Source organism: Chelmon rostratus, chromosome 2, assembly GCF_017976325.1.
Source record: "Chelmon rostratus isolate fCheRos1 chromosome 2, fCheRos1.pri, whole genome shotgun sequence".
Taxonomy (NCBI): domain Eukaryota; kingdom Metazoa; phylum Chordata; class Actinopteri; order Chaetodontiformes; family Chaetodontidae; genus Chelmon; species Chelmon rostratus.
In genome coordinates this window covers 13335259-13358250 of record NC_055659.1, presented here as the reverse complement: position 1 = coordinate 13358250, position 22992 = coordinate 13335259, and the positions used below count along the sequence as shown (strand labels likewise).

Below are 22992 nucleotides of genomic sequence, written 5' to 3'. Positions count from 1 at the left end.
TACGCAACTGTGCATTTGTGATACTCTTAAGCACTAAAAGCACACAAAGGGGTTATGTTCATCTTCATGTTACGGAGCCATACTGTTGTGTCCTCTTACTGTCTAATGAACCAGGGTGGCTCAGTGGGTCTAGTGCAGTGCAGTCATTGTCCATGCTTGGCAATCACTTAGCAAAAAGTGTCATTATTCATGTGGCTTTCTAAATTAAAACGATCATTCATACATTTGGAGCTGTTCACCTGTAACTTTAAATGTCTGTAAATATGTCCCGAGTTCAGTTTGCAGAAATGTAACATATTTCAAGTTGTTGTGTGACGCTGAAGTGACGCTGAAGTGACATCACCATCACACAGATTAGAGATATAGATGCTCTCAGTTTTAGTCAGGTCAACACAGTGATGGAGAGCGGATATAAAGTGAAGGTTTGTTAAAGTGGAGTAAAAGAAAGCGCTATGATGGTGGTGTGCAATCCCATGATAAGTGTTGAACTATTCATGTAGTAAACAATCAATGTTGCATATTGGCAGGACACCTGTTCGTCATGTTAAAAAGTCAGATACCAAGAATAGCATCTATTTTAAACCTTTATTATAATTAGTTACATACAAAAAAATGACTTTATTTTATGAAGTGTGTGTATAATAAATGCAAATTCATTAATAGGCATTTAAAAAAGAATCATGATCAGTACAAGTGCATGGCATGTTTAAAATTCAGGACATTTATCAAATGAAAAGGTAATGATTATAAAGGAATGTCACTGTTGCTTTCACTGTAGTTAATAATAATAATGACATTCTGTCACAAAGAAATAACAGGAATATTACCACTTCTTAAATCTTAATTTCCGCTTCCATCGTGAAGGCACTGATCAGGTATGATGGAAACTTCCATCGTCATCGTGTACAAACATCATCGTTGCACTAGAACAGAAAGTGCAAAGATTAAACATCAAAAAATAAGTGAGAAGCTTGTATTTACATGGTTATTATTGAAACATGGTTTACATGGTGTGGCTATACAGAAAGACAAAGTGTATCCCTTGTGCTACACACATGTTTTTTTACACTTCAAGCAGATTTTCTACTATTTTATAAACATAACTACAGTAATCGTGTGTTCTAAGTGCTCCCCAAATTCACGTGACCTACACTCAATACTGTGCCTGAACACATCATATGAACATGGTGTAAGTGTTACTGGCAGTCAAACTAATCACTCACAAAGCCAGTTTTGTGGAACATATTGACATAAAAGAGCTACTGATCACTCATGTCAACACCTCAGCTACAGATTAATGGTTGAAACTTTGAGCAAGGTTCACTTACCAGAATGGAAAAATGGCTTCTATTCATACAAACATTAAACAACCACAAAAACACAAATATTTCCACCTCAGGAGGAAATATTTTTACGAGCCCAAACCACAAAATGATCATAATCTATCTGCAGAGGCCTGACAAGGGTTTCAGAAATATTGTGATTCATTAACAGTTCCCAGCTTGCGCTCTATATAAGAACAGAAACATCCTGTCTTGATACATATTGGGTTTTAAGAAATCAAAAATAATGTTGGCCTATTAAATACCACAAGCATTTTTTTTCAGCTGGAAGCTGCTCTCATGCAACCATAAAAATATTTAGAGCAGCTAAGCATCGACTGACATGCTTCCATTCAAATTCAACAAATTCTGCAGCTACACAAATGGGTCAAATAACTTGAAGCAGAAATCCCTGTTACCATTCTACACATTCGCTCTTCAGACGGATGTAAAGGCCTGTTTCACCGTATGTTAACATGACCTGAACAGAGAGACCAATCAAGGGCACTCACTGAATTCATTTAATGACGTACATATCCAGTTAGTGTTTAAAACAAATAAACGCTCATTACTAGATCACCTCAGTTGGCTTGATGTTTATTGTTGAGCTGCAATGATTAGTCAGTTAATCAAAGACATTTTTCAAGTAGAAATGCCCGACAAGCTTCTTAAATGTGAAAAACTGTAAACAGATTATCTCTGTTGTTCAGTCATTTGACAATGTCGCCGTCGGCTCTGGGAAATTTTCACTACTTTCTGACATTTAACAGACCAGATTGGATCACTGAATCGGAAACACAATAAAACATTTATCTATAATTATCAACAATGATTTATCTCTAATTTACTGTTAATGCTATACTGACGATTGATAACTATAGCTTGCTGCACATTATATGCATGTGACACAGTAGCTATAGCACAGAGTTTACAAGAAAATGCAAGAATATGGATTGTTATGTGATCATAAAGATAATTTATTCTCTTGACCACAGGTTGGAAATAAAGTGGGAGAAATTACCTATTGACTGCACATTGATCACATGAAAAAAAAGTTAGATCATAAAAGGCTAATTTTCTACACCACAGCCTCCTGTAACAGGATCGTACTGAGGACGCTGTGGTTCAGTGATACAGTATGTACTGACTTGGCCACCATGAAGCCCAGTGCTGGTGACTGTTAACTACTTATACTTAAGTCTTGTCTATGGGGCCTCAGCATCATTGTGCTGAACTTGAGGCTCGGGGTGTTCTTCAGGGAAATCTAGTTGGAGGTTTTCCATCTCTAGACACAGATAAGAGAAGTAAACACCGTCTGTTTGAGCAGGAAAGGTTTGAACAGCACATATTACTTGGTTTTATCCGGATCAGCCAGTGACCTCACTCTGCTAACAAAGCTTCAACTTTTGAGCCTCTTTCACGCAAGCATGTCAGATAGCTTGTGACTCGCGCTTGTTTCTGCCAGATTTCGACCCCTCAGAGAAAACAAGGTCTATTCTGTTCCAGGGCTGCAGAGATGGGATCTGCTGGTCTTCAGACAGGTCATGGGGAAGCACGGTGAAAATGTTGCAGGCTCACATGGTGTACTTTGTGGGAAGCAAGCAACAGAGCCAGGTGCCAAGGACGCTGAAGGCCATGTGCCGCGATGTCGTGGCCTCTGGATTTGAGATATTATGTGCATGACCCCTGAGCAGTTTGTTTCTGAATGTGCTTTTAAGGTGCAGAACAGGAAGTACATTTTAATCTTGTTACTTTATTGCTAATTGTTAGTAATATCTTCTATTTTATAATCTATAGTATGTATGCAACAGAACCAGAATCACCAATGTAGCTCAATTTCTCTTCTAAAAGATAGAAAACACCGTATTTTTATGTTGCAGGCATGAATTGTGGCATGCTGTGAATACAGAGCCCTTTAAATGTTTACATACTCCCTGAGTCATTGCACTGGCCTTTTTACATTTGAGTTCAATCTACAAAACTGCAATAAAACAACACTTTATAAAACGCTTCCCGTTGCGTCAAAGTAAGAAGAAAATTTCGAACCTTCAAAACCCAATAATCAAGACTCCACACTATGCTCATGTTTCCTAAATTTGAATCCTTTGTACGCCCTAAAACTGAGTACACTAAGGCCTGTCATCACGTTCTGCTAAAAATGTACAACAGCTACAATTCATTGATGTCCAAAAGATGTTGCAGACCCTGAATATGAGATGTGAGCTGCATTAAGTCTTAAATTATCAGAAAGAAAAATCTTACTGACTCAATTACTTAAGAGGAGTACTTGTAAGGAATAGTTTGTCATTGTAGGAAAAAGGTTTTATCTCTTTCTTGACAAGAGTAGGATGAGAATATTGATGCTACTCTCATATCTGTCCATTAAGTACACTGTGAGGCTAAAACCAGACTGGAAACAGTGTGCTGGCTCTCTCCGAGGATAATACTCTATGTTACCTGTGTTTTATTTGTATAAAAATAATAAATAAATAATCGTCTGTTGTGTCCTTAGTTATTCTTCTTTTTTCTTGCCTGATATGTTTTGACTGTGGGAGAAAGCCTGTTACTTTGCCTCTAAGCGGTGACTAGTTTTAACATTGGCATGACAACATAATGCCTTCTTCACTTAAAGTCTTCCAAAATTCAGTGTCACTTCCACCATAATGTTAGAAAAAGGCACATTCTATCTCAGATACCAAAATCATTATGCAAGTACCTGGCTCCTATGTGTTATGTGAAAAGACTTCCCATTGACGTAATAATAATAGTAATCAGTGACATGTTAAAGCCATTAATTCCTCCATGAATTGCTTGACATTTAATTCTGTAGTACACTGCTGAAGCTACATGAAAGTCTTTGTGAGAGAAATAGAAATAGATTTCATAAATATTCAGCGCGGCTGCCAGCAGTAGTTTTCCATGTCAGGATATTTATCTCATATTTTTATAATATCATCTGTTTGTGTCTGCACAGCATTTTTAAGTACACAATCTCTCAGCAGAGACTGAGATCGTCACTCAAGTTTAACAGGTTTTGTGGGCCTGTGACACAGACGCTGACAGGGCATGAAGATGGAGTAATAAGTGTGAAATTGTCTTTGAAGGGGCTACTGTGATGTGTGTGTTACCGCTGACGTTAAGCAGAGTCAGCTGCACCCTTCACCGTGCAGCTGTGAGTGACCGATTTCACTCATGAGCTCTAACAGATAGACGATGAGTTCAGAAAAAAGTGGGAGGAAAAGGATCAATAATTTCTTGTATCTGTCTCGTGTGTCTATGGGATGTCTTACCACTGGCCTCTGTCCAGCTTTCACTTTGGCTGAGATACCCAAAGCCTTGGAAATATCCTCAAGAGGAAGGTGGTCTCCAGGCGAATCCTGGATAAAGTGTAGGAGAACCTTTTCTCCACCTTTGGAAAGCAAAATATAGTCAGGAGAATCATCAAGTGAGCAGCTTGTGGAGTTTATCCATTACAGTCAGAGACTGTTATGAATTAGCTGTGGTGAACTTGTGACTCAAGCTGATACATAAAAATAAGATACAGCACAGAGTTAAATTCAATATTTAACACAGATTTCCTATCCAGGAATGACTGATGAAAAAACAGATACTAACAAAACATATATATATTTATAGATAAGTACCAGAAGGAGCAGATGGTACACAAGGTAAAATCATGTGTAATGCAAGTTTTACTTCAAAGCTTCAATCATAACTTTGAGTATTAAGGAACAAAATTGTTCCTCAAACATTCAGACTTAAGTGTAAACCTCCTAAAGAGGAGTAATGCTGGGTGAGAACTTTGTCCTAAAAGGACTGCAGCAAAGATTTTTTTAAATTGAGGAGTCAGACAGGACAGAATGACCTGTGATCTGCTTCTGCCAGCTCATTCCTTTCCATAAGAACGAGCTGACCATACCACACGTAACACTGATTCTGGACAGTGCTTTGGGTTTTTTTTGTTTTTTTTTACACACAAAACATATCAAGCTGCCTAAAAATGTCTTCGCTCTCATCTCTCACTTGTTTAATGCCTCACCTGCAAATTCCATGAAGGTGACACTCCGCCACCCTTCCTAAAAGTCTTAGTTTTCCTAATATTGAGCAGTAAACTGTTTTGGACTGTGCCTCTTCACTCTCTCTCTCAAAAAAAAAACAAAACAAAACATGTATCCTGTATGAAGCATTATTAACCCAGCACACAATCTGAAGAGTTTAACTGATAGTGAGGAAAGTCAGCAGCCCTGATGAGCACTGGTGTTGAGGATGGGTGGTTTGGAGAGCTTATTGTGAGCTGCCAACTACACTACAGTGCAGCATTGCCCTCTAGAGGAGACACCACAAAACTGCATTTCTTTGACCTTTTATTTACCTTCATTTCAATGACTGGACAAACTTCACTCTTATCAATGTCATGCTAAAAGGTCGTTTACATGTCGGCATCCTCCTGCTTCATTTCGTATCTTGAACTATCATTGCTTTTCTCCATTCCCTTACACATCCTTACAACAAAGGCCCTTATTAATATCCCCCTCTGGTGTGTATTGATTGTACCTTTGGCCACAATTAGCATTCCCCCACTCTGGAGCAGATCTCCCGAGAAGTTTCCCTGGATGCCGTCAGCTTTGGCCTGAAGACAGCAGAGGAAACAGGCGATCAGAAGTCAATCTCAGTCTCATCAACTCTATCCCTGTTCCTGTGACCATGGGACATACTGTGTGAACCATGAGGTAGTCATATAACCATGAAGATATGTACCTTTGCAGCAACATCTCGTACTTTCTTCCCCAAAGCAGCAGGAACCACACTTACAGCTGTGTACCTGAATGTGAGAGACATAGCTTCTCAATTAGAGATCATCATGATTCAGCAAATATTTTATAACGGAGAGAAGATTATGATTCCCAACAGCCCATAAACAGTCCAACGCCCAAAGATATTCAATACATGATTGAATATAATGATGAATAACATCTAATCCTCACTTCTGAAATGCTGGAATCAGCAAATGTTCAGCTTTTTTGCTTGACAAATTTCTAAAAACAATTAATTGATTACCAAAATAGTTGCAGATTAATTATCTGTTTTGATTGACTTTTTTGATTGACTTAATCGTTGCAGCTCTAAAATGTCAAATTAAAGCTGATCATCTGATCCCTTTGTCGTTTATATAAAACAAACAGCTTCTCCGTTGCATGGTGGGAACGGATTTGATGTACTCACCTTTTGAAGCCCAAATCCTTGTAGCTTTTCTTTTGTTCGTCAACGTAAACAGCTGGAAGAGAAGATGATTGACAATGAAGATGTGCCATTGCAACACATACACGGACAAGACCATTGTTTGTATTAGATGAGTAAATGCTGCTTACACCCTTTGAAAAACCCTCCTTCCTTGAACTCCTTCAGGCCCAACTCCTCTGGTCCGATGCCCACCAGCACCACACCGCTGGCTGTCAGGTCCGGCTCCAGCTTGCTGATCTCTGATGCCATCCACCGACACACCTGACAGCCAAACCTGCGCAGGAAGAACAAGACCGCCGGCTGGTCCTGCCACAGAGACTGGAGCTCCACACTCTGAAAAACACAAAAGAGGGAGAAACTCAAAACAATCAAACAGTGAAACCACAATGCAGGTGACTCACAGGCAGCATATGGGAAATGGGTGTAGGTGGACTGTGCTAATTTAATCTGTGAAATCATACATCAAAGATTCAAACAGTGCACTATGAGGAGGCATAATCACAGGTATTCCCTTCAGATCATCATTATATCACCCTGGAGCCGTCATTTGACTGCAGTTATATAAATGCTTGAGGTAATGGCAGGTTTAGCAGGTCTCAACAGGGAACACAGGCCTGTGGGGGACAAGGCGACCCAGCAACACGGCTTTATAGAAAGACAGAGCACATTTAAACACAAACCGATCGATGTGACAGAGAGGACGAAAGCTCTCAGCTGTCAACAAACCTAACAGCCGCCCAGCGCTGAGGCTTACCTCTCCAGTTTCGCTCCTCAACAAGTTCTTCCCGACTTGAGCGAGGTCCACGTTTGCCATTTTCTACCTGGACTGCAAACTGGAAACACACTTGAAAAAGAAGTCCAGTTTGTGGAGAATATATAACCCTTCAGTTATGCTGTTTAAGTAACACCCACACAGTTGCAAAACAGCTACATCCTGATACAGTACACTGCACGCTGTTATCCAATCAGATTCTGCTGGTGCTGTGGCGTTAGCCAATTACAGCGCAGCGTGTAGGGAACGGAGGCGGTGCTTCGTCGGGGCAACTGTCAGCACGTGCATCTCACAGCTACAATTAAATGTGTCAATGACTATTTTTTTTCTTCCATGCAGTTACTATTTCCTTTACTGGTTTCTGACACCTGAGATACTGCTTCACCAGTTTAACATTAAATACAACAAACTGGCGTCTGAACATTTGAAAATATGCAGCTTTTCATAATGCACGTTGCGTAATTCATGTTATATGTGAGCTCAAAGGTAGTCAAATTTATTGCCCATCCGTCTGTTTTCTATTAACCACGAGATAATCAAAGCCCCTCTGTTCTGCCTCACCCTGTCTGGCAAACAGCATTTGTTAAGTAAAATTTAGTCAACCACTACACTTCAGCTTTGATCTACCACTTCACACCTCTCCTCTATTTCAGGTGGAAATGTAGTACGTTTTACTGTACTTGCACTGTTACTTTGAAGATCAAGATTTTAGCTGACATTACCTAAAACAGAAACCATTTTGTAAAAAAAAAAAATGGTCACAAAGGTATTATGCATGTGGTTCAGTGACAATGAATTCAATACATGAGTCCTTATGAGGTTCTTTCCATCCCTACTGTCGCGTGCTGGACCACCTGAAGGCCAGATGATATTACAAGTCAATTAGATGTAATGAGCCTGCTATCAGAGGTGGCCCTGAAATCACTTCAGTATTTCTATAGGGACTGGTACAGCCTGATTTAGTGTGTGAAATAGAATAAGGTATCTAGACGTTTTTGATGTTCAGCTGTTTTTATGGGATATAAACCTACTGTTTGCTTCAATAGGATCAGATTTAGTGCCAGTGGGCTTTCACAACAATGAACATAGTAGTGGAAAATCGAAATAAGAAGATACAAAGGAAGGACAGCAAGTCAAGAAGCATAAATATACAACAGAAAATTAACAATAGAACATAAAAAGAATTATTTTTAAAGTGTACACATTTGTACAAATGGCTGTAATGTTTTGTGCAGGAATGTGTGAAACCATAAATGATTCTAGGATGAACTTGTTCATGTATCTTTACTATTACCTGCACAGCATACTTCTACCTAGGTAACATAGATATATATTCTTTCTTTTTTTTCACCTTTATTTAATCAGAGAGATCCACAAAAATAAAAAGGTTTCATATAAAATACAAACAAGGACAGAAAACATTGCAAAAACATACCAAATCACAACAAACAGACACAACATACAGGACTGATGGGCTAAAAGGAATCATGGCAAATAATGGCTCTTGTTAAAACCAGTAATGTTGCTCTGTAAAAAGTGAATTTAAATTTTGAAACATGTCAAGAGAGGGAACAGATTCCAGTGTGCAGCTGAATGTTTTAATCAATGCAAACTTGGTCCAGTACCTTGTAGTGCAGCATGCAAAAGCACCCACATGCAATAATGTACAGATATCTATCGATTTATCTATCTCATTAAAAAAATCTAACAATCTAAAATCATCTATTTACAAATATGTTAGTAAAATACAAGCACAAAACCAAAAACTAAGAAAACAAAAATTAACATCTTTGACCTGCAGCTTCACAGAAATCTGCTGTAACATTAAAAAAGACTGCACTTTTTTTTAGGTGAGCTAGTTTCTGTGTCTGGCAGTGCTGGTGTTGTGCGTGCTGGCTCACAGTCATGGCTTACTAGGACACTTCGTGGAACTGAGGCATCATTAATAAAACGTGTTTCACCTGTCCATTTCCTGCAATGACAAGCACAAGTCTGTAGTAGAAAACATCTATTTGACCCCTTCCTTCCACACACTGACAGCACTGTCCCTCACTGCTAATGATGATCGATCTAATCATGCACACCTGCTTTCACTTTCACTGACTGAGCAAAGGATCTGCACCAACGTCACAAGCAGAAATAAATACTTTACACCTTTTACCACTATCTACGCATTTTATTACTATATCTATGTATTTATGAGGTATTTAATTGGTCTTGCATGGCGTGCACATTTTGTGATGTTAAAACTTATTTATTCATGTGACTTTTTATCCACATTAATACAGCAGAAACTTCAAAATCTGTTTTCTATGTGATACAACAGGATTTGCTGCAGGTTTCGTGTGCAAAACATTATCCCAAATGGCACATTTTGATTTAACAGTGCATTGTTTTAGTAAAAAAACAGACACGCTTGCACACTATATTAGTATAAGTTGTGCATAATTGAACCAACCATGTTAGATAATGGAAGATGTGTTAGTGAGCAGTAAATATTAGTGAAAAACGTGTCAAATTTGCACCATAATACACATTAAACAGAAAATTGCAGTTGATATAACCTCTTCACATGCAGCTTTCCCTTTTCCCCTCAAGTTGCTTTAAGGTTGTAAAAATAGTCTTATTCCACACAATTTAACAACGTGTATATATTCAGCTTTTTCCACGCTCTCAGTGAAGCTGTATGATATTTATAGAGTAAGAGCTCTGTTTATTTTATCTTTATCCAGCTTTGTTGTGCTTGTTTTTAGCTGTGTGTCTATGTTTATCCGTCTGTAAATTGTTCTAAGGACTGTGTGTAGGTACATTGAGAGAAACTCGGAGTGACTGGAGTCCCTTGTATGTGTGCACATACTTGCCAATAGAGCTGATTCTGAAATTCGAAATTAAACTCAAGACATCATTTTATCCTTCATGTTATCTATATTTCTCCAAAATACATCCTTGCATATTTGATTCATCTTCTTCTTTTTTAACTTTATTTAACTGTTTGAACAATGAAAAACATGACTTTGAGGGCTAATGACTGACCAACTGAGGGGATGCAAAGTTACAGCAACTGAGGGCCCTCAAATCTGTTTCATATACTGGAGACATTCCCCCTAATGAGTGAAACATGTCTTTTAGGTATAGAAACCTAGAGTAGAATAACTAGCAGCACTCATCCATCAGCCTTACACCTTACCTTAATAGACAATCGACTGACAAACCATTGACTGATTCTGACCTCCAGTGCACTGCATGTGTATTGGAGCGGAGGATGGACATGTAGACGGACACATGTGGGTTTTTCTGTTCGCGGTGCTGATGTTGCAGGGAGGGGCGTGACGTCACGGGAGAGACCGGGAGGAAGAGGCGACGGGGGGGAGGAGGAGAGGGGGCAGGAGAAGGGACGGAGGAGAGAGCGGGGGGATGACTGCATGAAAAGGAAAAACAAAACAACAATCATGACTCATGTAATTCATCCTACGGGTTTTTTTTCTCCTTATAAATCATAATGTTTTGTCTGGTTACCTGTACAGTGTGCCGCAATAAATGACGAGCCTCCCCGACAAGGTAATTATCATCTTTCAATTTGCACGCCTGCTTCATCTTCTAACACAGTCAAGTCGATGGTGCGATCTCCACCTTCCGAAACAAATGTCAAAGCGAGGGAAATATCGAGGATCATTTGCCGCATAAACTAAAAAAAAAATAAGGAAAGAAAGAAAGCAATCGATCGGCTACGGGGCTACATGTAGGATCATTATTGGTCAAATGTTTGGTTTAAATTTGAGCGATGGTGATACGTTATCCTTGTAACTGTCCTGCGAGCCGTCATTAACCCCCCCAGCGGCTCCATTGTGTCCGACTTGAGCTCCCTCCATGAAAAATTAAAATGGAAACAGGCTTCATGAGAGCGCTGCCGCATACTACACTGCTGTAGTCAGCCACGCCGAGCACATGGGCTTTGCGCACAACACCAACATGCGCATTGGTTGCAGTGCGTCGTGCCCATCATTGCTGTGCCGTCGCTGCTGTATGCTGATGACTGCAGTGTCCTCTTGGTAGCACTACACAACCAGCAGCACTAAGTTACTCCCATGACATACATGCTACATTGTGGTGATCTTGAATGACCTCTAACGTGAAAGCTCAACCTTTTAACTTGCCAGTGTTTGTTACCCTGTCATATGCTGCAGTGTAAGCTGGCGTGAGAGAGAGAGAAACAGAAAGAGAGATGTCATCTCCGGGCATGGGCACCCCCAGTGACCCCCTTTTGGCCAGTCCAGGAGGGAGGTTATCCGCAGCTCAGGAAGGTATTTGGAGGAGCTCGCTTCCCAAAACTGCCAGCTTCCCAACGTCCACCACTCGGCACCTCAGTCACAGAGCCAACAACTTTCAAAGACAGCCAAAGCGTCGGAAGCTGATAAGACCTTCGCCCCCTCCGCCGCCCAACACGCCCTGTCCCCTGGACCAGCTGGACCTCAGTGAGCTTCCTCCAAGGCGTACCTTTCAAGAGCTGCTCTTCAATGGCTGCATCCTGTTCGGTATTGAGTTTAGCTACGCCATGGAAACAGCTTATGTGACTCCTGTGCTTCTACAGATGGGCTTACCTGATCAATTCTACAGCTTGGTGTGGTTTATCAGTCCCATACTGGGTACGTGAGATGACCACCTGGTGGACAGGGATATGTGATGCATCATCATGTGATTTTGTGCAGTGGTAGCCCTTTGGACCTTAACTCTGTCTTCTGTCTTTGGCTTAAAGGGTTCCTCGTTCAGCCTCTCATCGGAGCGTGGAGTGATCGTTGTACATCCCGGTTTGGGCGAAGGAGACCCTTTATTTTTGCCTTGGCTATAGGTAAGAAATGCATTATGTAAGTGCTACTTATGTAAAGTGAACAGAGACAGACTAACAAAAGTAATGGTCAAAACCGATGCACCAAATCATGTCCAAATCATGGAGCTGGACACTGGATTCTATGCTTCCCTTTATGTAACCTGATGCACATCTTTAGTTTGACCTTTCTGACCTGGTAAATGCAAATGTTTCTCAACCTCTACAGCCCAGCTGTAAGCACACATTTTCTGTTAAAACATCCGTCTCCAAGCCAACACTGAGATATCTATCCACACAAGACATTATGCAACTGCCTTGACTGGCTTTGCACTCCTCTCCATGACTTAAACATTGATCTGTGGAGTGGCCCTTTAATGATGTATACATGCATGATTTTTTTCTCACTTAGTAAGATGTCTGTTCACCTCTCTTAAAAAACCTCTCTCCTGCTTTTCTCCCTCACAGGGGCTCTGGTCGGTCTATCCCTGGTGCTGAACGGGCGGGACATTGGAGGGGCACTGGCTGACACAGCATCAAACCACAAATGGGGAATTGTCCTGACAGTGTGTGGCGTGGTTCTGATGGACTTCAGTGCTGATTCAGCAGACAACCCGAGCCATGCCTACATGATGGATGTGTGCAGCCCAGAGGACCAGGATCGGGGGCTGAACATCCATGCGTTACTGGCAGGTATGAAAAAACTTTGCACGGTTACAAACTCAGGGTTACTTTATCATGATATAGAGATGGCAGCTATCACTTCTTGTCTTCCAAGATAATTTGGAGAAAACAGACCTAAACAAGCTTTAAGACATTTAAGACACTTTAAGACATTTTTTGTTTCTTAATGTTGCTCTGCAGGACTAGGAGGTGGATTTGGCTACATCGTGGGCGGCATCAACTGGGACCAGACACAATTTGGAAGGTCGATGGGAGGTCAGCTGCGGGTCATATACATGTTCACGAGTGTCACATTGGTGATCGCCACAGCAATGACTCTGATGAGCATCCCCGAACGGCCCCTACCAAAGAGCCAGCCGAACAAGAACTCCAGCAAAAACCATCTAAAAAGCCCCAGCCTCCCTCTTCCCCCCTCTCCCCCTGTTCCCCCAGGATCAGCTTTGGGGCTGGATGAGGAAGATGAGGACGGTCTTTACAGCTACAATTTCTCGACAAAGTCTCACCCGTATAACTCTGACCCTCTGGCCCATTCATGCAGCGCCAATGCACGCCTCTGTGCTGGCCTCACTAGCCCCATATCGCCCCTGAGCCCCCTCACACCAAAATATGGCAGCTTTATTAGCAGGGACAGCTCGCTCACCGGCATCAATGAGTTTGCCTCCTCATTAGGAACCTCCTATATAGACAGTGTGCTCATAAACTGCTACACAGGCCAGCAGACACCACAGGCCTTGGCCTCCAACTCCACCACTGCGCCCCTGCCTCCAGGGGACTCCCCTCCTCCTGACGAGTCCACACAGGAGGCGGGGAGACATCCTGAGGGACAGACCCAGGCTGATGTGGTGTCTCATCCTGCCGGGGAAGCTCAGGTTTCAGAGGCGCTACAGCCCGAGGGAGATGCACAATCTCACGGAGCATCTCAGGTCACAGCTGGGGCGCAGCCTGGTGCGGGCTCACATCGGGGCTCTTCTGCTGGCATCCTGAAGCGACCCCAGAGCCTTGCCCTGATCGAGGAGTCCATGGCAACACATGTTGTTGGGCTGGAGAATGGACGCAGGAGAACGGTGACCTTCAGCCAGCAGGTCAGACACAGATTTTTGAGAATGACAGAAGCTGTTTCTTCGGTAGCTACCGCAGCAGAATTTTTCAACATTGTCTGTCTTCTTTCTCTGATTAAGGTTGCAAACATTTTGCTGAATGGGGTGCGCTATGAGAGTGATCTGAGTGAGAATGTGGAGACAGGAGAATCCCAAATGTCAATGAAGCTTCTGTGTATAGCCATCTACAGGATGCCTCCCTCTCTGCGGAGTTTATGCACTAATCATTTTTTGGGTGAGAATACTATTACTAAAATTTAGCTGCCCATAAAACCCTGCCGCACCTTGAAAACTGTCCTTTTTGTATTTAATATTAGCTGTTGGTTACTCTAGGTTGGCTGTCTTTTGAAGGCATGCTGCTCTTCTACACTGACTTCATGGGGGAGGTTGTGTTTGAAGGTGACCCAAAGGCACCCCACGACTCCGAGGCTTACCAACGCTACAATGCCGGTGTTAGCATGGGCTGCTGGGGCATGTGCATCTATGCATTCAGTGCTGCTTTCTACTCAGGTAAGCTACAACATGACTGTGTCGTTAGAGCAGCTCTTTGTCTGTCCGTTCCATGGCGAGCTTCACATGTGTTCCTCCTGTTTCTCTCTGGGTTTCTTCTTCAACTTCCAGCCATATTGGAGAAACTGGAGGAGCGTTTCTCTCTTCGCACTCTATATTTCTTTGCCTACCTGGCATTTGGTTTGGGCACGGGCCTGGCCACACTATCCACCAACCTCTACGTGGTACTTTCTCTCTGTGTCACCTATGGGGTGCTCTTTTCCTCTCTATGCACGCTGCCTTACTCTCTGCTGTGTGAATACTACCAGAGCCCTCAGGTCAGTGGACATGTAATTTACTCATTTGTAGAGTAATTTGTAGTTGCTTGATGTTTTTTTTTTCTTTTCCAGGATGAACTTGAGGGAATAGTTTAACATTTTGGGAAATGCACTTTCTTGCAGAGACTTAGATGAGAAGGTTGATTCCTCTCTCATGTCTGCAAGTAAATAGAAAGGCCAGCCAGCAGCTGGTTAGCTTAGCTTAGCTTAGCTTAGCATAAAGACTCAAAACCATCTCTCAGCACCTCTGAAGCTTACAGATTGGAATGTTATATCCCATTTTTGCTGTGTGCTGATTACTGGATTTTGTTACCGTTGGGTAGAACTAGGTCTCTGTCTCCAGTCTTAATGCAAAACTAAGCTGGCCAGGTGCGGGCTGTAGCTTCACATTTACCCAACAGACATGAGAGTGGTATCTTCTCATCTAACTCATATCGCGAAACGCTGAACTATTGCTTTAATGCTGCGGTAATTTTTGGTGCACCATGTAGCTCGATCATATAACGAAACTATTTGTGTATGCTCCTCAGTTCTGTGGCTCGTCAGAGGAAGGGACCAGACGAGGGATGGGGGTGGACATCTCTCTGCTCAGCTGCCAGTATTTCCTGGCTCAGATCCTGGTCTCTGTGGCGATGGGACCTCTGACCTCACTGGTGGGTGGGGCCCAGGGAGTGATGTACTTTTCAAGCCTGATGTCATTCGTGGGCTGCCTGTACTCCTCTCTCTGCGTGGTGTACCAGCTGCCCCCCCCTGAGGGTGAGCCCCCCGAAAGCGAGACCCAGCCACTATTGGTGCACATTTAGGGAAAACAAACAAACAAACAAACAAACAAAAACGCCTCTTAATTTACTTTACCTCACGCACACACCCAATGGGACACACGCTCTCACGCTGTCGCTTGGTGTCAGAGTGTGTTGACCTTGACGGCATGGATAGGACGCACACACTGTACACCCCGCCACACACTGTACAGCATAATTCCATATATTGTTTCACACTAATCAGCACTGTTCTTCTCAGAGCTCGACAGACAGACAGACAGACATTGGCCACTGCTCTAATATGTGTATACATGACCCATGTGTTCATACAGTGTGTGTGCCCATGCATTTTTTCCTAACTTTTGCAAATGAATGTGTGACCTTTTTGAATGCAGTGTATGTGTGTGTGTGTGTGTGTGTGTGTGTGAGACAGACTGTGAGTGACCTCTTTTAGTACAGATAAGCTGTTCTTGTGTCTGATTCTTTGCTGTTAAATCTTGCATCATCTTTTCTTGCTTGTTGGTGTCTAGAATAGAAATGTTGATCACTTACGTACAGGCTAACCACAGCTTTCCCTCTTTTTCTTCCTTTTATCAGTTGCCTAACGTCTGCATGAGCTGCAATGTAATCTCTCAAAGCCTCGTGTTAATGTTTTGTTTTGGTCATACGGCCAAGGGAATGTCTACCTGCCTGTTTCTCTGAGTTAGCACATTAGCATCACACGTTAGCTGGCATTTTCTGACTAAATGAATGTGCTGCCAGTGACCACTCACACTCACACTCTATTAATTCAAGAGCTCTTCTGGCACCATTTGGCGCGCACACACACACTTAATATTCACATGTAGTTAAACAACCCTTAATAACAGTTACAGTCTTGAAGGGCTTCACATTCACATTTTTAACAGCAAATAAAAACTCTGTCCACACAGTCCAGTCATTATGACATATACCAGTGTGCAATCCCCAAAGTTCACAGATTGGTGCTGGGTGACTCTTTATCAAGTCCCAAGTGTGACTACAATGCCAATTAAGCACTTAATCAGCATAGAGTCATGACTGATAGGATGACACGCACACATACACAAACATTCAGAAACACAGAGAAATGTGTGCTGGTGGCAAATTTTGTCCGGGCCCTCACTAAGCCATGGACAGCCGTGAGCTGTCACCCTACTCCTGGCCATGCCATTGTAATAATGACAGTGATTCTTGTCATTATCAGGAAGAGGAGAAGTTGAAACTGGGGTGTGAATCAGCATTCAGTCGGAAACCGAACAAAACAGAAGAACAGCAAACAGGGAGAAGACTCATGTGAACCATGGGTAACCCTGAAGGTGGACAACATTGAAGGGAAAGACTGTGGGGGTTCATAGCGCAAGCAGCAAGTGCTTATTGTCATCATTAGGGCGCATGCTTAAGGTAGTAGGCTTCTGCTCCACCACGCTCAGCCCATCAACTCAGTGTAGTGATGACCTTACATTTGTTTGCCGCACAGGAACCATCAGACTTCGTTCCTTTTTCCATCCCAAAAAGCCATCTTCATCAGCAAAATGGTACATATAATTTATTTTTCAAATCTGTTGTGCCATGGCAAACAGTGTTTGGTCTGTTAGTCTCAACACAGGCACCAAGCCTGACTTCAGGGCTTTAACAAAAGGTTAATTTTAGTATACAGCCAGTTTCAAGCCTACTATTGTGATGGTTTCATTGACTGGCTCACACACTCGGTACCACAACATTATGGTGCCAGTCATAATTGCTGCCTCAGCTGAATGTCAATAATTGTCTACTATTAAAGCCTCCTGGACTGACTGGATGCACGCCATGCTAATGTTTCTGAGGAAACAGTAACTGTGTGGATCATGCTGTTGCAGCTTGCTTGAGAAAAAAAAACAAACACACTGGGTTTTTGTGTTATATGGTACCACCTATTGCTCAATATTAGCAGTGTTACTGTAAAAGCTACTTTTATTCAGGGTTCAGTTAAAACTAAAATGATGATTTTGCCATTTTTGACTCCTGTGTCACTTATTGTTTTCACTGATTACCACTGTGGCCCACACCAGCTGTCACCCCATTTGACTTGAACAATACTGACATGCAATCTCAAAGTACACCACACGAGGGAGCCAGGAGCCAGAAGACAGCGATCCATTGATTCTGTGTAGCCTTTTCCATTACCAAGTGAGTGAGATTATTCCTGTTCCTTCCTGCATCTAAGCCAGCCATTTTCCATGTCAAGAAAAATTGGGTCAAGTGACATCATCTACTTATAAAGCCATGGTTTTAAGAAGCAGTCACAATCTATAAACAGGCATCATACACACAAAATAGATATACTTAAGTAAAAAGACAATTTATTTGTCAGTCAGAATATACAAAGCAGTGGCTGAAGTAACCGAATGTCATTCTGGTTCTGAAAAAGGCAGTCTTGGACACAAAACTGGGCTACCCAGCCATGACATAAAACTCATTGGAAACGTAAGAAAAACAAAAGTATAAATGGTACAAACTTGCGTGGAATGCATACAGAACAAATGACCAAAGCTTTAAGATTTAAGAGGGGTTAATTAACATTGCAAAAATCCTGCCTCCAAAAAACAAGATCAAGTAATCTTATTGTGGAGGTGCAAAACAGAGCCCCTTTATTCATTTGCACCATCTGTTATGCTAACAGGGCAGCCAAGCCAAGGATTAAATAGCAGCTCAACACAAAAAATGATGCCTCAACTAATAATGCTAACAACTGTCCATTAGCCCCTGCTTAAAACTTATCTTTGGTCCTTTAAGTAAATCTGAGAGGTCAACATGAGCCTTGGAGGGTGTGAGCAGCTGCCTGTATGAAGGAATCATCTGGTCAGCACTGACATAGAGATTGTGCTTCTAACATACCGATATAAAACCTCAAGAAATGAAAAAAACTGATCTCATGGTGTGGCCCTATTTGTACAAGTAAAAAAAAAGCTCATTTTAAAGACCAATAAATAACATTTCATAAAAAAGGATGCAGGGCCACTATGTTTCAGGACTCCAGTGCAATGTGATAACATGGGAGCAAACAAAAAGAAATATTTCCCAAAGGTACAGAAAGCACAAGCTCTACAACACGATGTTGACCAGGCTGGTAAGACAGTGCTGCAAACGAGTAGCAGAGCAGAGACCTAAGCCTCCACTTCTGCCTCTTTTGAATCTCCATTTTCCTCTGTCTTCTGCTTTTTTGTCTCCACCTTTTCCTAATAAAAAAGGGAAAATTTTTAATGTTTAAGTAAAAGATCAAAATTCACCAGATTAGTTAACACATTAAAAGACTACTGACTGAAACTGTATATTCTAGCCTGGTAACAACCCACCTCCTCCTCTTCAGCTGCACGCTTCACAGGCTGTGCATCAGTCTCCTCAGCAGGGGGCGCCTCCTCTGCATTCTCTGTAAGGACAGTTTGTCAGTTTAGAAAATACATCTTTTAATTTGAGTGTAATTAAGACAAGCTTCTGGAAAAATTACTCATCAACATGGAATTTTGAACTCAAGGCCGCACAAGGTAACAGCATTGTTGAGGCAAATCAGATGCAACAAAGTGACAAAGTGAGAAATGTGAAGACTTTTAAACAAAGTCCTTTTTTGTAAACAGTAGTACTGCTTCAAATGATGATCATACCATCTCCATTCTTGTGTTTCTCCTCTGCGGGTTCTTCGACTTTGTCACTGTGATCGGCACCATTCTGGATGAAGAGAGGGAAATGTCAGTCCAGTAACACATTATACATCATGATTGAGCTTTTATAACATGAGCAACACTGTAGGCAGTACATTGCAAAGACAAAAAAAAAATCAAAAATGAATCCCAAGAATATCTGAAATAATCCTCCCAGACTCTTGCATGCACAGACTCCTCAGGGGGATACTTAAAAAAAACATGTGTGTGAAGCTCTTATTACTCCCCAGAGGATTAGCCACCAAGCTAGACACCAATGGAAACGTCCACAGACTTGCTAACTAACATCTGTGCCATTTCACAACCCAAACAAAGCGCTGTGTGGAGAGCAGCTGAACAGGAGGGGGAGGCGGGTGCAGCGACACCTGCATGATGAGGGGTGCTAAGACAAAAGGCCATGAGGCTGGTCCTCGTCTCCAACTCACTGTGCCATTGGCAGGTGCGTCCCCGTTGTCGGTCTTCTTCTCCTCCTCCACTTCTACTTCTTTCTTCTCTTTCAGCTCCTACAAAATAAAAGCATGTCCCTTGATCAATGTGACGTTCGGCAAAGAGTTTATTCTGAAGGCACTTCAGAATAAACTCACGTTCTCACAACGCCTGGTTTTAATTAAGGAAAGCTCGTTTACCATATCTGTGTCAAAGTCTAAATCAAGGAAGATTATGTTAGAAATAATTAGTGGCAGCTGAACGTTTTTTTCCCTGCTGGTAATGTAGCGTTTACGTTACTGTGGCTTCCCGCCCACAGCAGCAGCTCCGCTTCACCAGCTGCACCGTTTCTACCGCTTTGTCTGCTCAACAAGACATTTTTAGCTAACCACATCACACACGTTGGAGTTTTCCAGACAAAACATTTAGCTGTCGACGCTGAAAATGACAAATAAACCACCTCTACAGTGTATGGTTGTCGACAAAAGGCATTTCACTATAACAGTCATTTAGGTAATTGACATTTTCGCCTATTACTTTTTCAACTTGAAATAACGTTAACGTTTATTGCAAACGCCGAATAACGGAATGCTCATATTCAACCCGAGCAAGCTCAACCAAGTATTAACACAAATAATACAACTTAAAAAAAGTTCACAAAATCTTTCACCAAGACAGTTTAACCACAAAAAAAGAAAAACTGAATGAAACGCACCTTGGCTGTAACTTCTGCAGTTACGGTCGTGTCAACAGCTGTGTCGGCCATGGCTAATTTGGTGTATTAATGTGGATGATAATAATCCTGTTCAGAAAAAGATTTATATTTCTTGGCTCTTTGCCTTCGCAAGGATAGTCCAAAGACGCTGAGAGAGAAATGGTGTCTACTCTTCTCCGCTTTTCTCTCGAGCTCGTTGTAAATCCACTTTGGTTGGATACAGCGAGTCGATCCCGCCCACGATTGGACGAGGTCGACGACGGGAGTATTCGATTGGAGCAATATTTTCTCAATCTTGACAAGACGTCCAGCCTACCGCCTATCTCGTCGTTTATTGGTCAGTTGTTTTAAAGCGCTGCACTATGACACCAGAGTCCTTTTTTCTACTACCCGTCAGTATGCGTTTATTTTTTTTTTAACCTAAATTTGAACAATGGATTTAAGTGGCCCGTTATTAAAGTTGTAATGATCCACTAGAGTCTACTGAAGACTGCATATTGTAGGTGGATTCTTAAAGTTTACAAACATATGACGGCATATTTTTGCCTTGGCGGTCTTTCTCTGCAGAGATGTGGTATCAAATTACATGCAAAAAGGAGTAATGTGGCGATGTGAAAACCAGGCCCCTCCTCCTTTCTATATTTAACACTTTTAACGAAATGTGTTCCTGCTTTAGTGTGCTTTCACTTGAACTGTTTTACAACCCTGATAAACTGAGTCAAACCAGTTATAGTGCAATTTGGGACAGTTAACACCTAAATCTTACTGAGGCATTTTATTATTGTGTTCCAAAACTATGTAGGAAGCACAACGTACAATGCACAGCCTGAGGGGGGTGGTTTTACCAATTCGAAATGCATTCAAATAATAAAATTGGACAATGAATAATTGTTTGATATCAATATAAATTTCATTGACATGTCATGCTCAATGACAATAAAGAATCTTAAATCTTGAACCTATATGAATTGATAAAAGTCAATTATATTTAGATTAATATATATTTTTTAGTAGTAGTAGTAGTAGTATAGTAATTGGTGGACAATCAGTAAGGCAAACGAGCTGTTTCAAGCAATATTTGATACAAAGAAATGGAAAAAAAATAATGTGCCACACACTGACTGAGGATAGGTTAAGCAATAATACATTGCTTTGTGATTTGTGAGTCTATCAGGGACAGTAATGGGGTGTGGTATGTGGTACAGTAAGTGTGTGTGTGTGTCTGCGTGTGTGTGTGTGCACCAGCAGTACTGTATGTTCATAGCATGCATTCAGTTACACTTGTTGTCATAAAAGGTGACAAAGATTTTTTTATTTTCTGGGAAAGTAGTAATTGTCCAAAGCTGATGAAGGGCTGCACAAATACATACCTGAGATAAAGTCTAAACCACATACTGTAATAGAGGTGACCTTGCTGTAAGTAATACATACACATTCCAAGACGGAATAAATCTAGCATGCACCTATGAATACAGGCCTCTGAAATACTGCTACAGTATTGTCTCTAATTCATATTTCAGCCATAATCACTTAAACATGATTTAAATGTAATATTTCTCCAGACTTATCCTCCTATTCCTGTTCATTAAGAGCCATCTGGTCTTGTGTCTAGATGTTATCTGATGACCCAAACTGTTTTTTTCCCTCCCTCAGAAGTTATTTGAGGTGAACTTTCTTTGCTGTCGCTGCACTAACTCATCCAACTGTTAAACCAAAGGAAGTGGCAACACACAACTCTGTGGGCCCTGAATTCTCTAATTTAATCCTGCACATGGTCAGTGCCTCACCGTCAGTTAAAAAGAAGGAAAATAAATTGGTCGTTACAGGTAAAAATCTTCATATTTTGCTGCGTGCCACTCTCACCAACGACTGAATTCTTCAAGTGTCAACAAAATCATTTGACCTTTAACAACCTTATTTGCCACACCCGTCATTGTTCCTGCCCACACACACAGCTTTCATCCATTTTCAGAAAAAAAGGTGTAGCTATCAAGTAGTCACAGTGTAACTCCAGTAACTTCTTAATTATAGTTTAAAAAAAAAAAAACATATTTGAATGTGTTCCACACAATAAGACACCGGCCTGATCTGGATTTCAAATATCTCTAGACAGTCTCACTAATGTTTTTGTATCCTGAACTTGCCCCAACACACCCAAGGAGAATATCTTGACACAAGTAGTTCTTCGACCTCTAATTTTAGGGCTTCCCAGGACCTAATCCCACACCACCTCAGTTATCTTCTCCATGCCATGCCAGCATTCAAGCTGCTGATTTTGTTGAAGCCTTCAGGCCCTCTTTAGTCATTCACCTCACATTCAGCTGAAATATAATTATGAAGACTGTAATTACATGCAGAGATCAAAGGGTTGTGTGTCAGTGCACTGGCTGGTTGCTTTGAGATTTATTTTCTGTCTCTTAGAACGATGCTTTTTTCACTTAGGATGAGTCTGTTCTTCTACTATCACATATTATCTGGTAACTATACCAAGAACACATTAAAATATTCTAATACCAAAACATCTCATATATCATGTGTAAGACAAAAAGAAGCCAAACCCACAAACAAAAGATAATCACATTGCATTATTCGGAGTAGTAGTTTTATAT

General features: G+C 41.5%; 3 protein-coding genes across 5 annotated transcripts; 1 reads left to right on the top strand and 2 right to left on the bottom strand.

The window, feature by feature from the left end:
* Positions 1-571: 571 nt before the first annotated feature.
* On the bottom strand, positions 572-7485 carry prxl2b (peroxiredoxin like 2B). Its single transcript, XM_041953605.1, has 7 exons — positions 7318-7485; positions 6692-6896; positions 6546-6597; positions 6081-6144; positions 5877-5952; positions 4613-4731; positions 572-923 (listed from the first exon to the last, which is right to left on the bottom strand). Exons 1-7 carry the CDS (start codon positions 7375-7377, stop codon positions 897-899), a joined length of 603 nt encoding a protein of 200 aa, XP_041809539.1. The 5' UTR covers positions 7378-7485; the 3' UTR covers positions 572-896.
* A 4072-nt stretch (positions 7486-11557) lies between these two features.
* Positions 11558-15568, top strand: slc45a1 (solute carrier family 45 member 1). Of its 3 annotated transcripts, XM_041960823.1 has the most exons (9): positions 11573-11978; positions 12089-12181; positions 12626-12850; positions 13022-13337; positions 13413-13923; positions 14020-14173; positions 14272-14448; positions 14560-14765; positions 15296-15568. In XM_041960823.1, exons 1-9 carry the CDS (start codon positions 11573-11575, stop codon positions 15566-15568), a joined length of 2361 nt encoding a protein of 786 aa, XP_041816757.1. The 3 variants fall into 3 exon arrangements, with proteins under 3 accessions (XP_041816749.1, XP_041816757.1, XP_041816763.1); XM_041960815.1 differs by having other exon boundaries at positions 11558-11978; positions 13022-13923; XM_041960829.1 differs by lacking the exon at positions 12089-12181.
* A 2296-nt stretch (positions 15569-17864) lies between these two features.
* Positions 17865-20577, bottom strand: si:ch211-222l21.1 (prothymosin alpha-A). The gene is made up of 5 exons (XM_041959408.1): positions 20384-20577; positions 19668-19745; positions 19186-19249; positions 18880-18953; positions 17865-18762 (listed from the first exon to the last, which is right to left on the bottom strand). The coding sequence occupies exons 1-5, from the start codon at positions 20432-20434 to the stop codon at positions 18691-18693; spliced, it is 339 nt and encodes a 112-aa protein (XP_041815342.1). The 5' UTR covers positions 20435-20577; the 3' UTR covers positions 17865-18690.
* Positions 20578-22992: the final 2415 nt, after the last annotated feature.

What these genes read in the sequence shown, in the direction of transcription:
- prxl2b (XM_041953605.1), bottom strand. Translation starts at nt 7,377, where the DNA reads ATGGCAAACGTGGACCTCGCTCAAGTCGGGAAGAACTTGTTGAGGAGC. An exon ending in TACGAGATGTTGCTGCAAAG is followed by an intron (nt 5,953 to 6,080) that starts GTACATATCTTC and finishes TGCTGTCTTCAG; the next exon opens with GCCAAAGCTGACGGCATCCA. An exon ending in AATGCTAATTGTGGCCAAAG is followed by an intron (nt 4,732 to 5,876) that starts GTACAATCAATA and finishes TGCTTTCCAAAG; the next exon opens with GTGGAGAAAAGGTTCTCCTA.
- slc45a1 (XM_041960815.1), top strand. Translation starts at nt 11,558, where the DNA reads ATGTCATCTCCGGGCATGGGCACCCCCAGTGACCCCCTTTTGGCCAGT. An exon ending in CATCCATGCGTTACTGGCAG is followed by an intron (nt 12,851 to 13,021) that starts GTATGAAAAAAC and finishes GTTGCTCTGCAG; the next exon opens with GACTAGGAGGTGGATTTGGC. An exon ending in ATGCACTAATCATTTTTTGG is followed by an intron (nt 14,174 to 14,271) that starts GTGAGAATACTA and finishes TGGTTACTCTAG; the next exon opens with GTTGGCTGTCTTTTGAAGGC.
- si:ch211-222l21.1 (XM_041959408.1), bottom strand. Translation starts at nt 20,434, where the DNA reads ATGGCCGACACAGCTGTTGACACGACCGTAACTGCAGAAGTTACAGCC. An exon ending in ACGCACCTGCCAATGGCACA is followed by an intron (nt 19,250 to 19,667) that starts GTGAGTTGGAGA and finishes CTCTTCATCCAG; the next exon opens with AATGGTGCCGATCACAGTGA. An exon ending in GAAACACAAGAATGGAGATG is followed by an intron (nt 18,954 to 19,185) that starts GTATGATCATCA and finishes CTGTCCTTACAG; the next exon opens with AGAATGCAGAGGAGGCGCCC.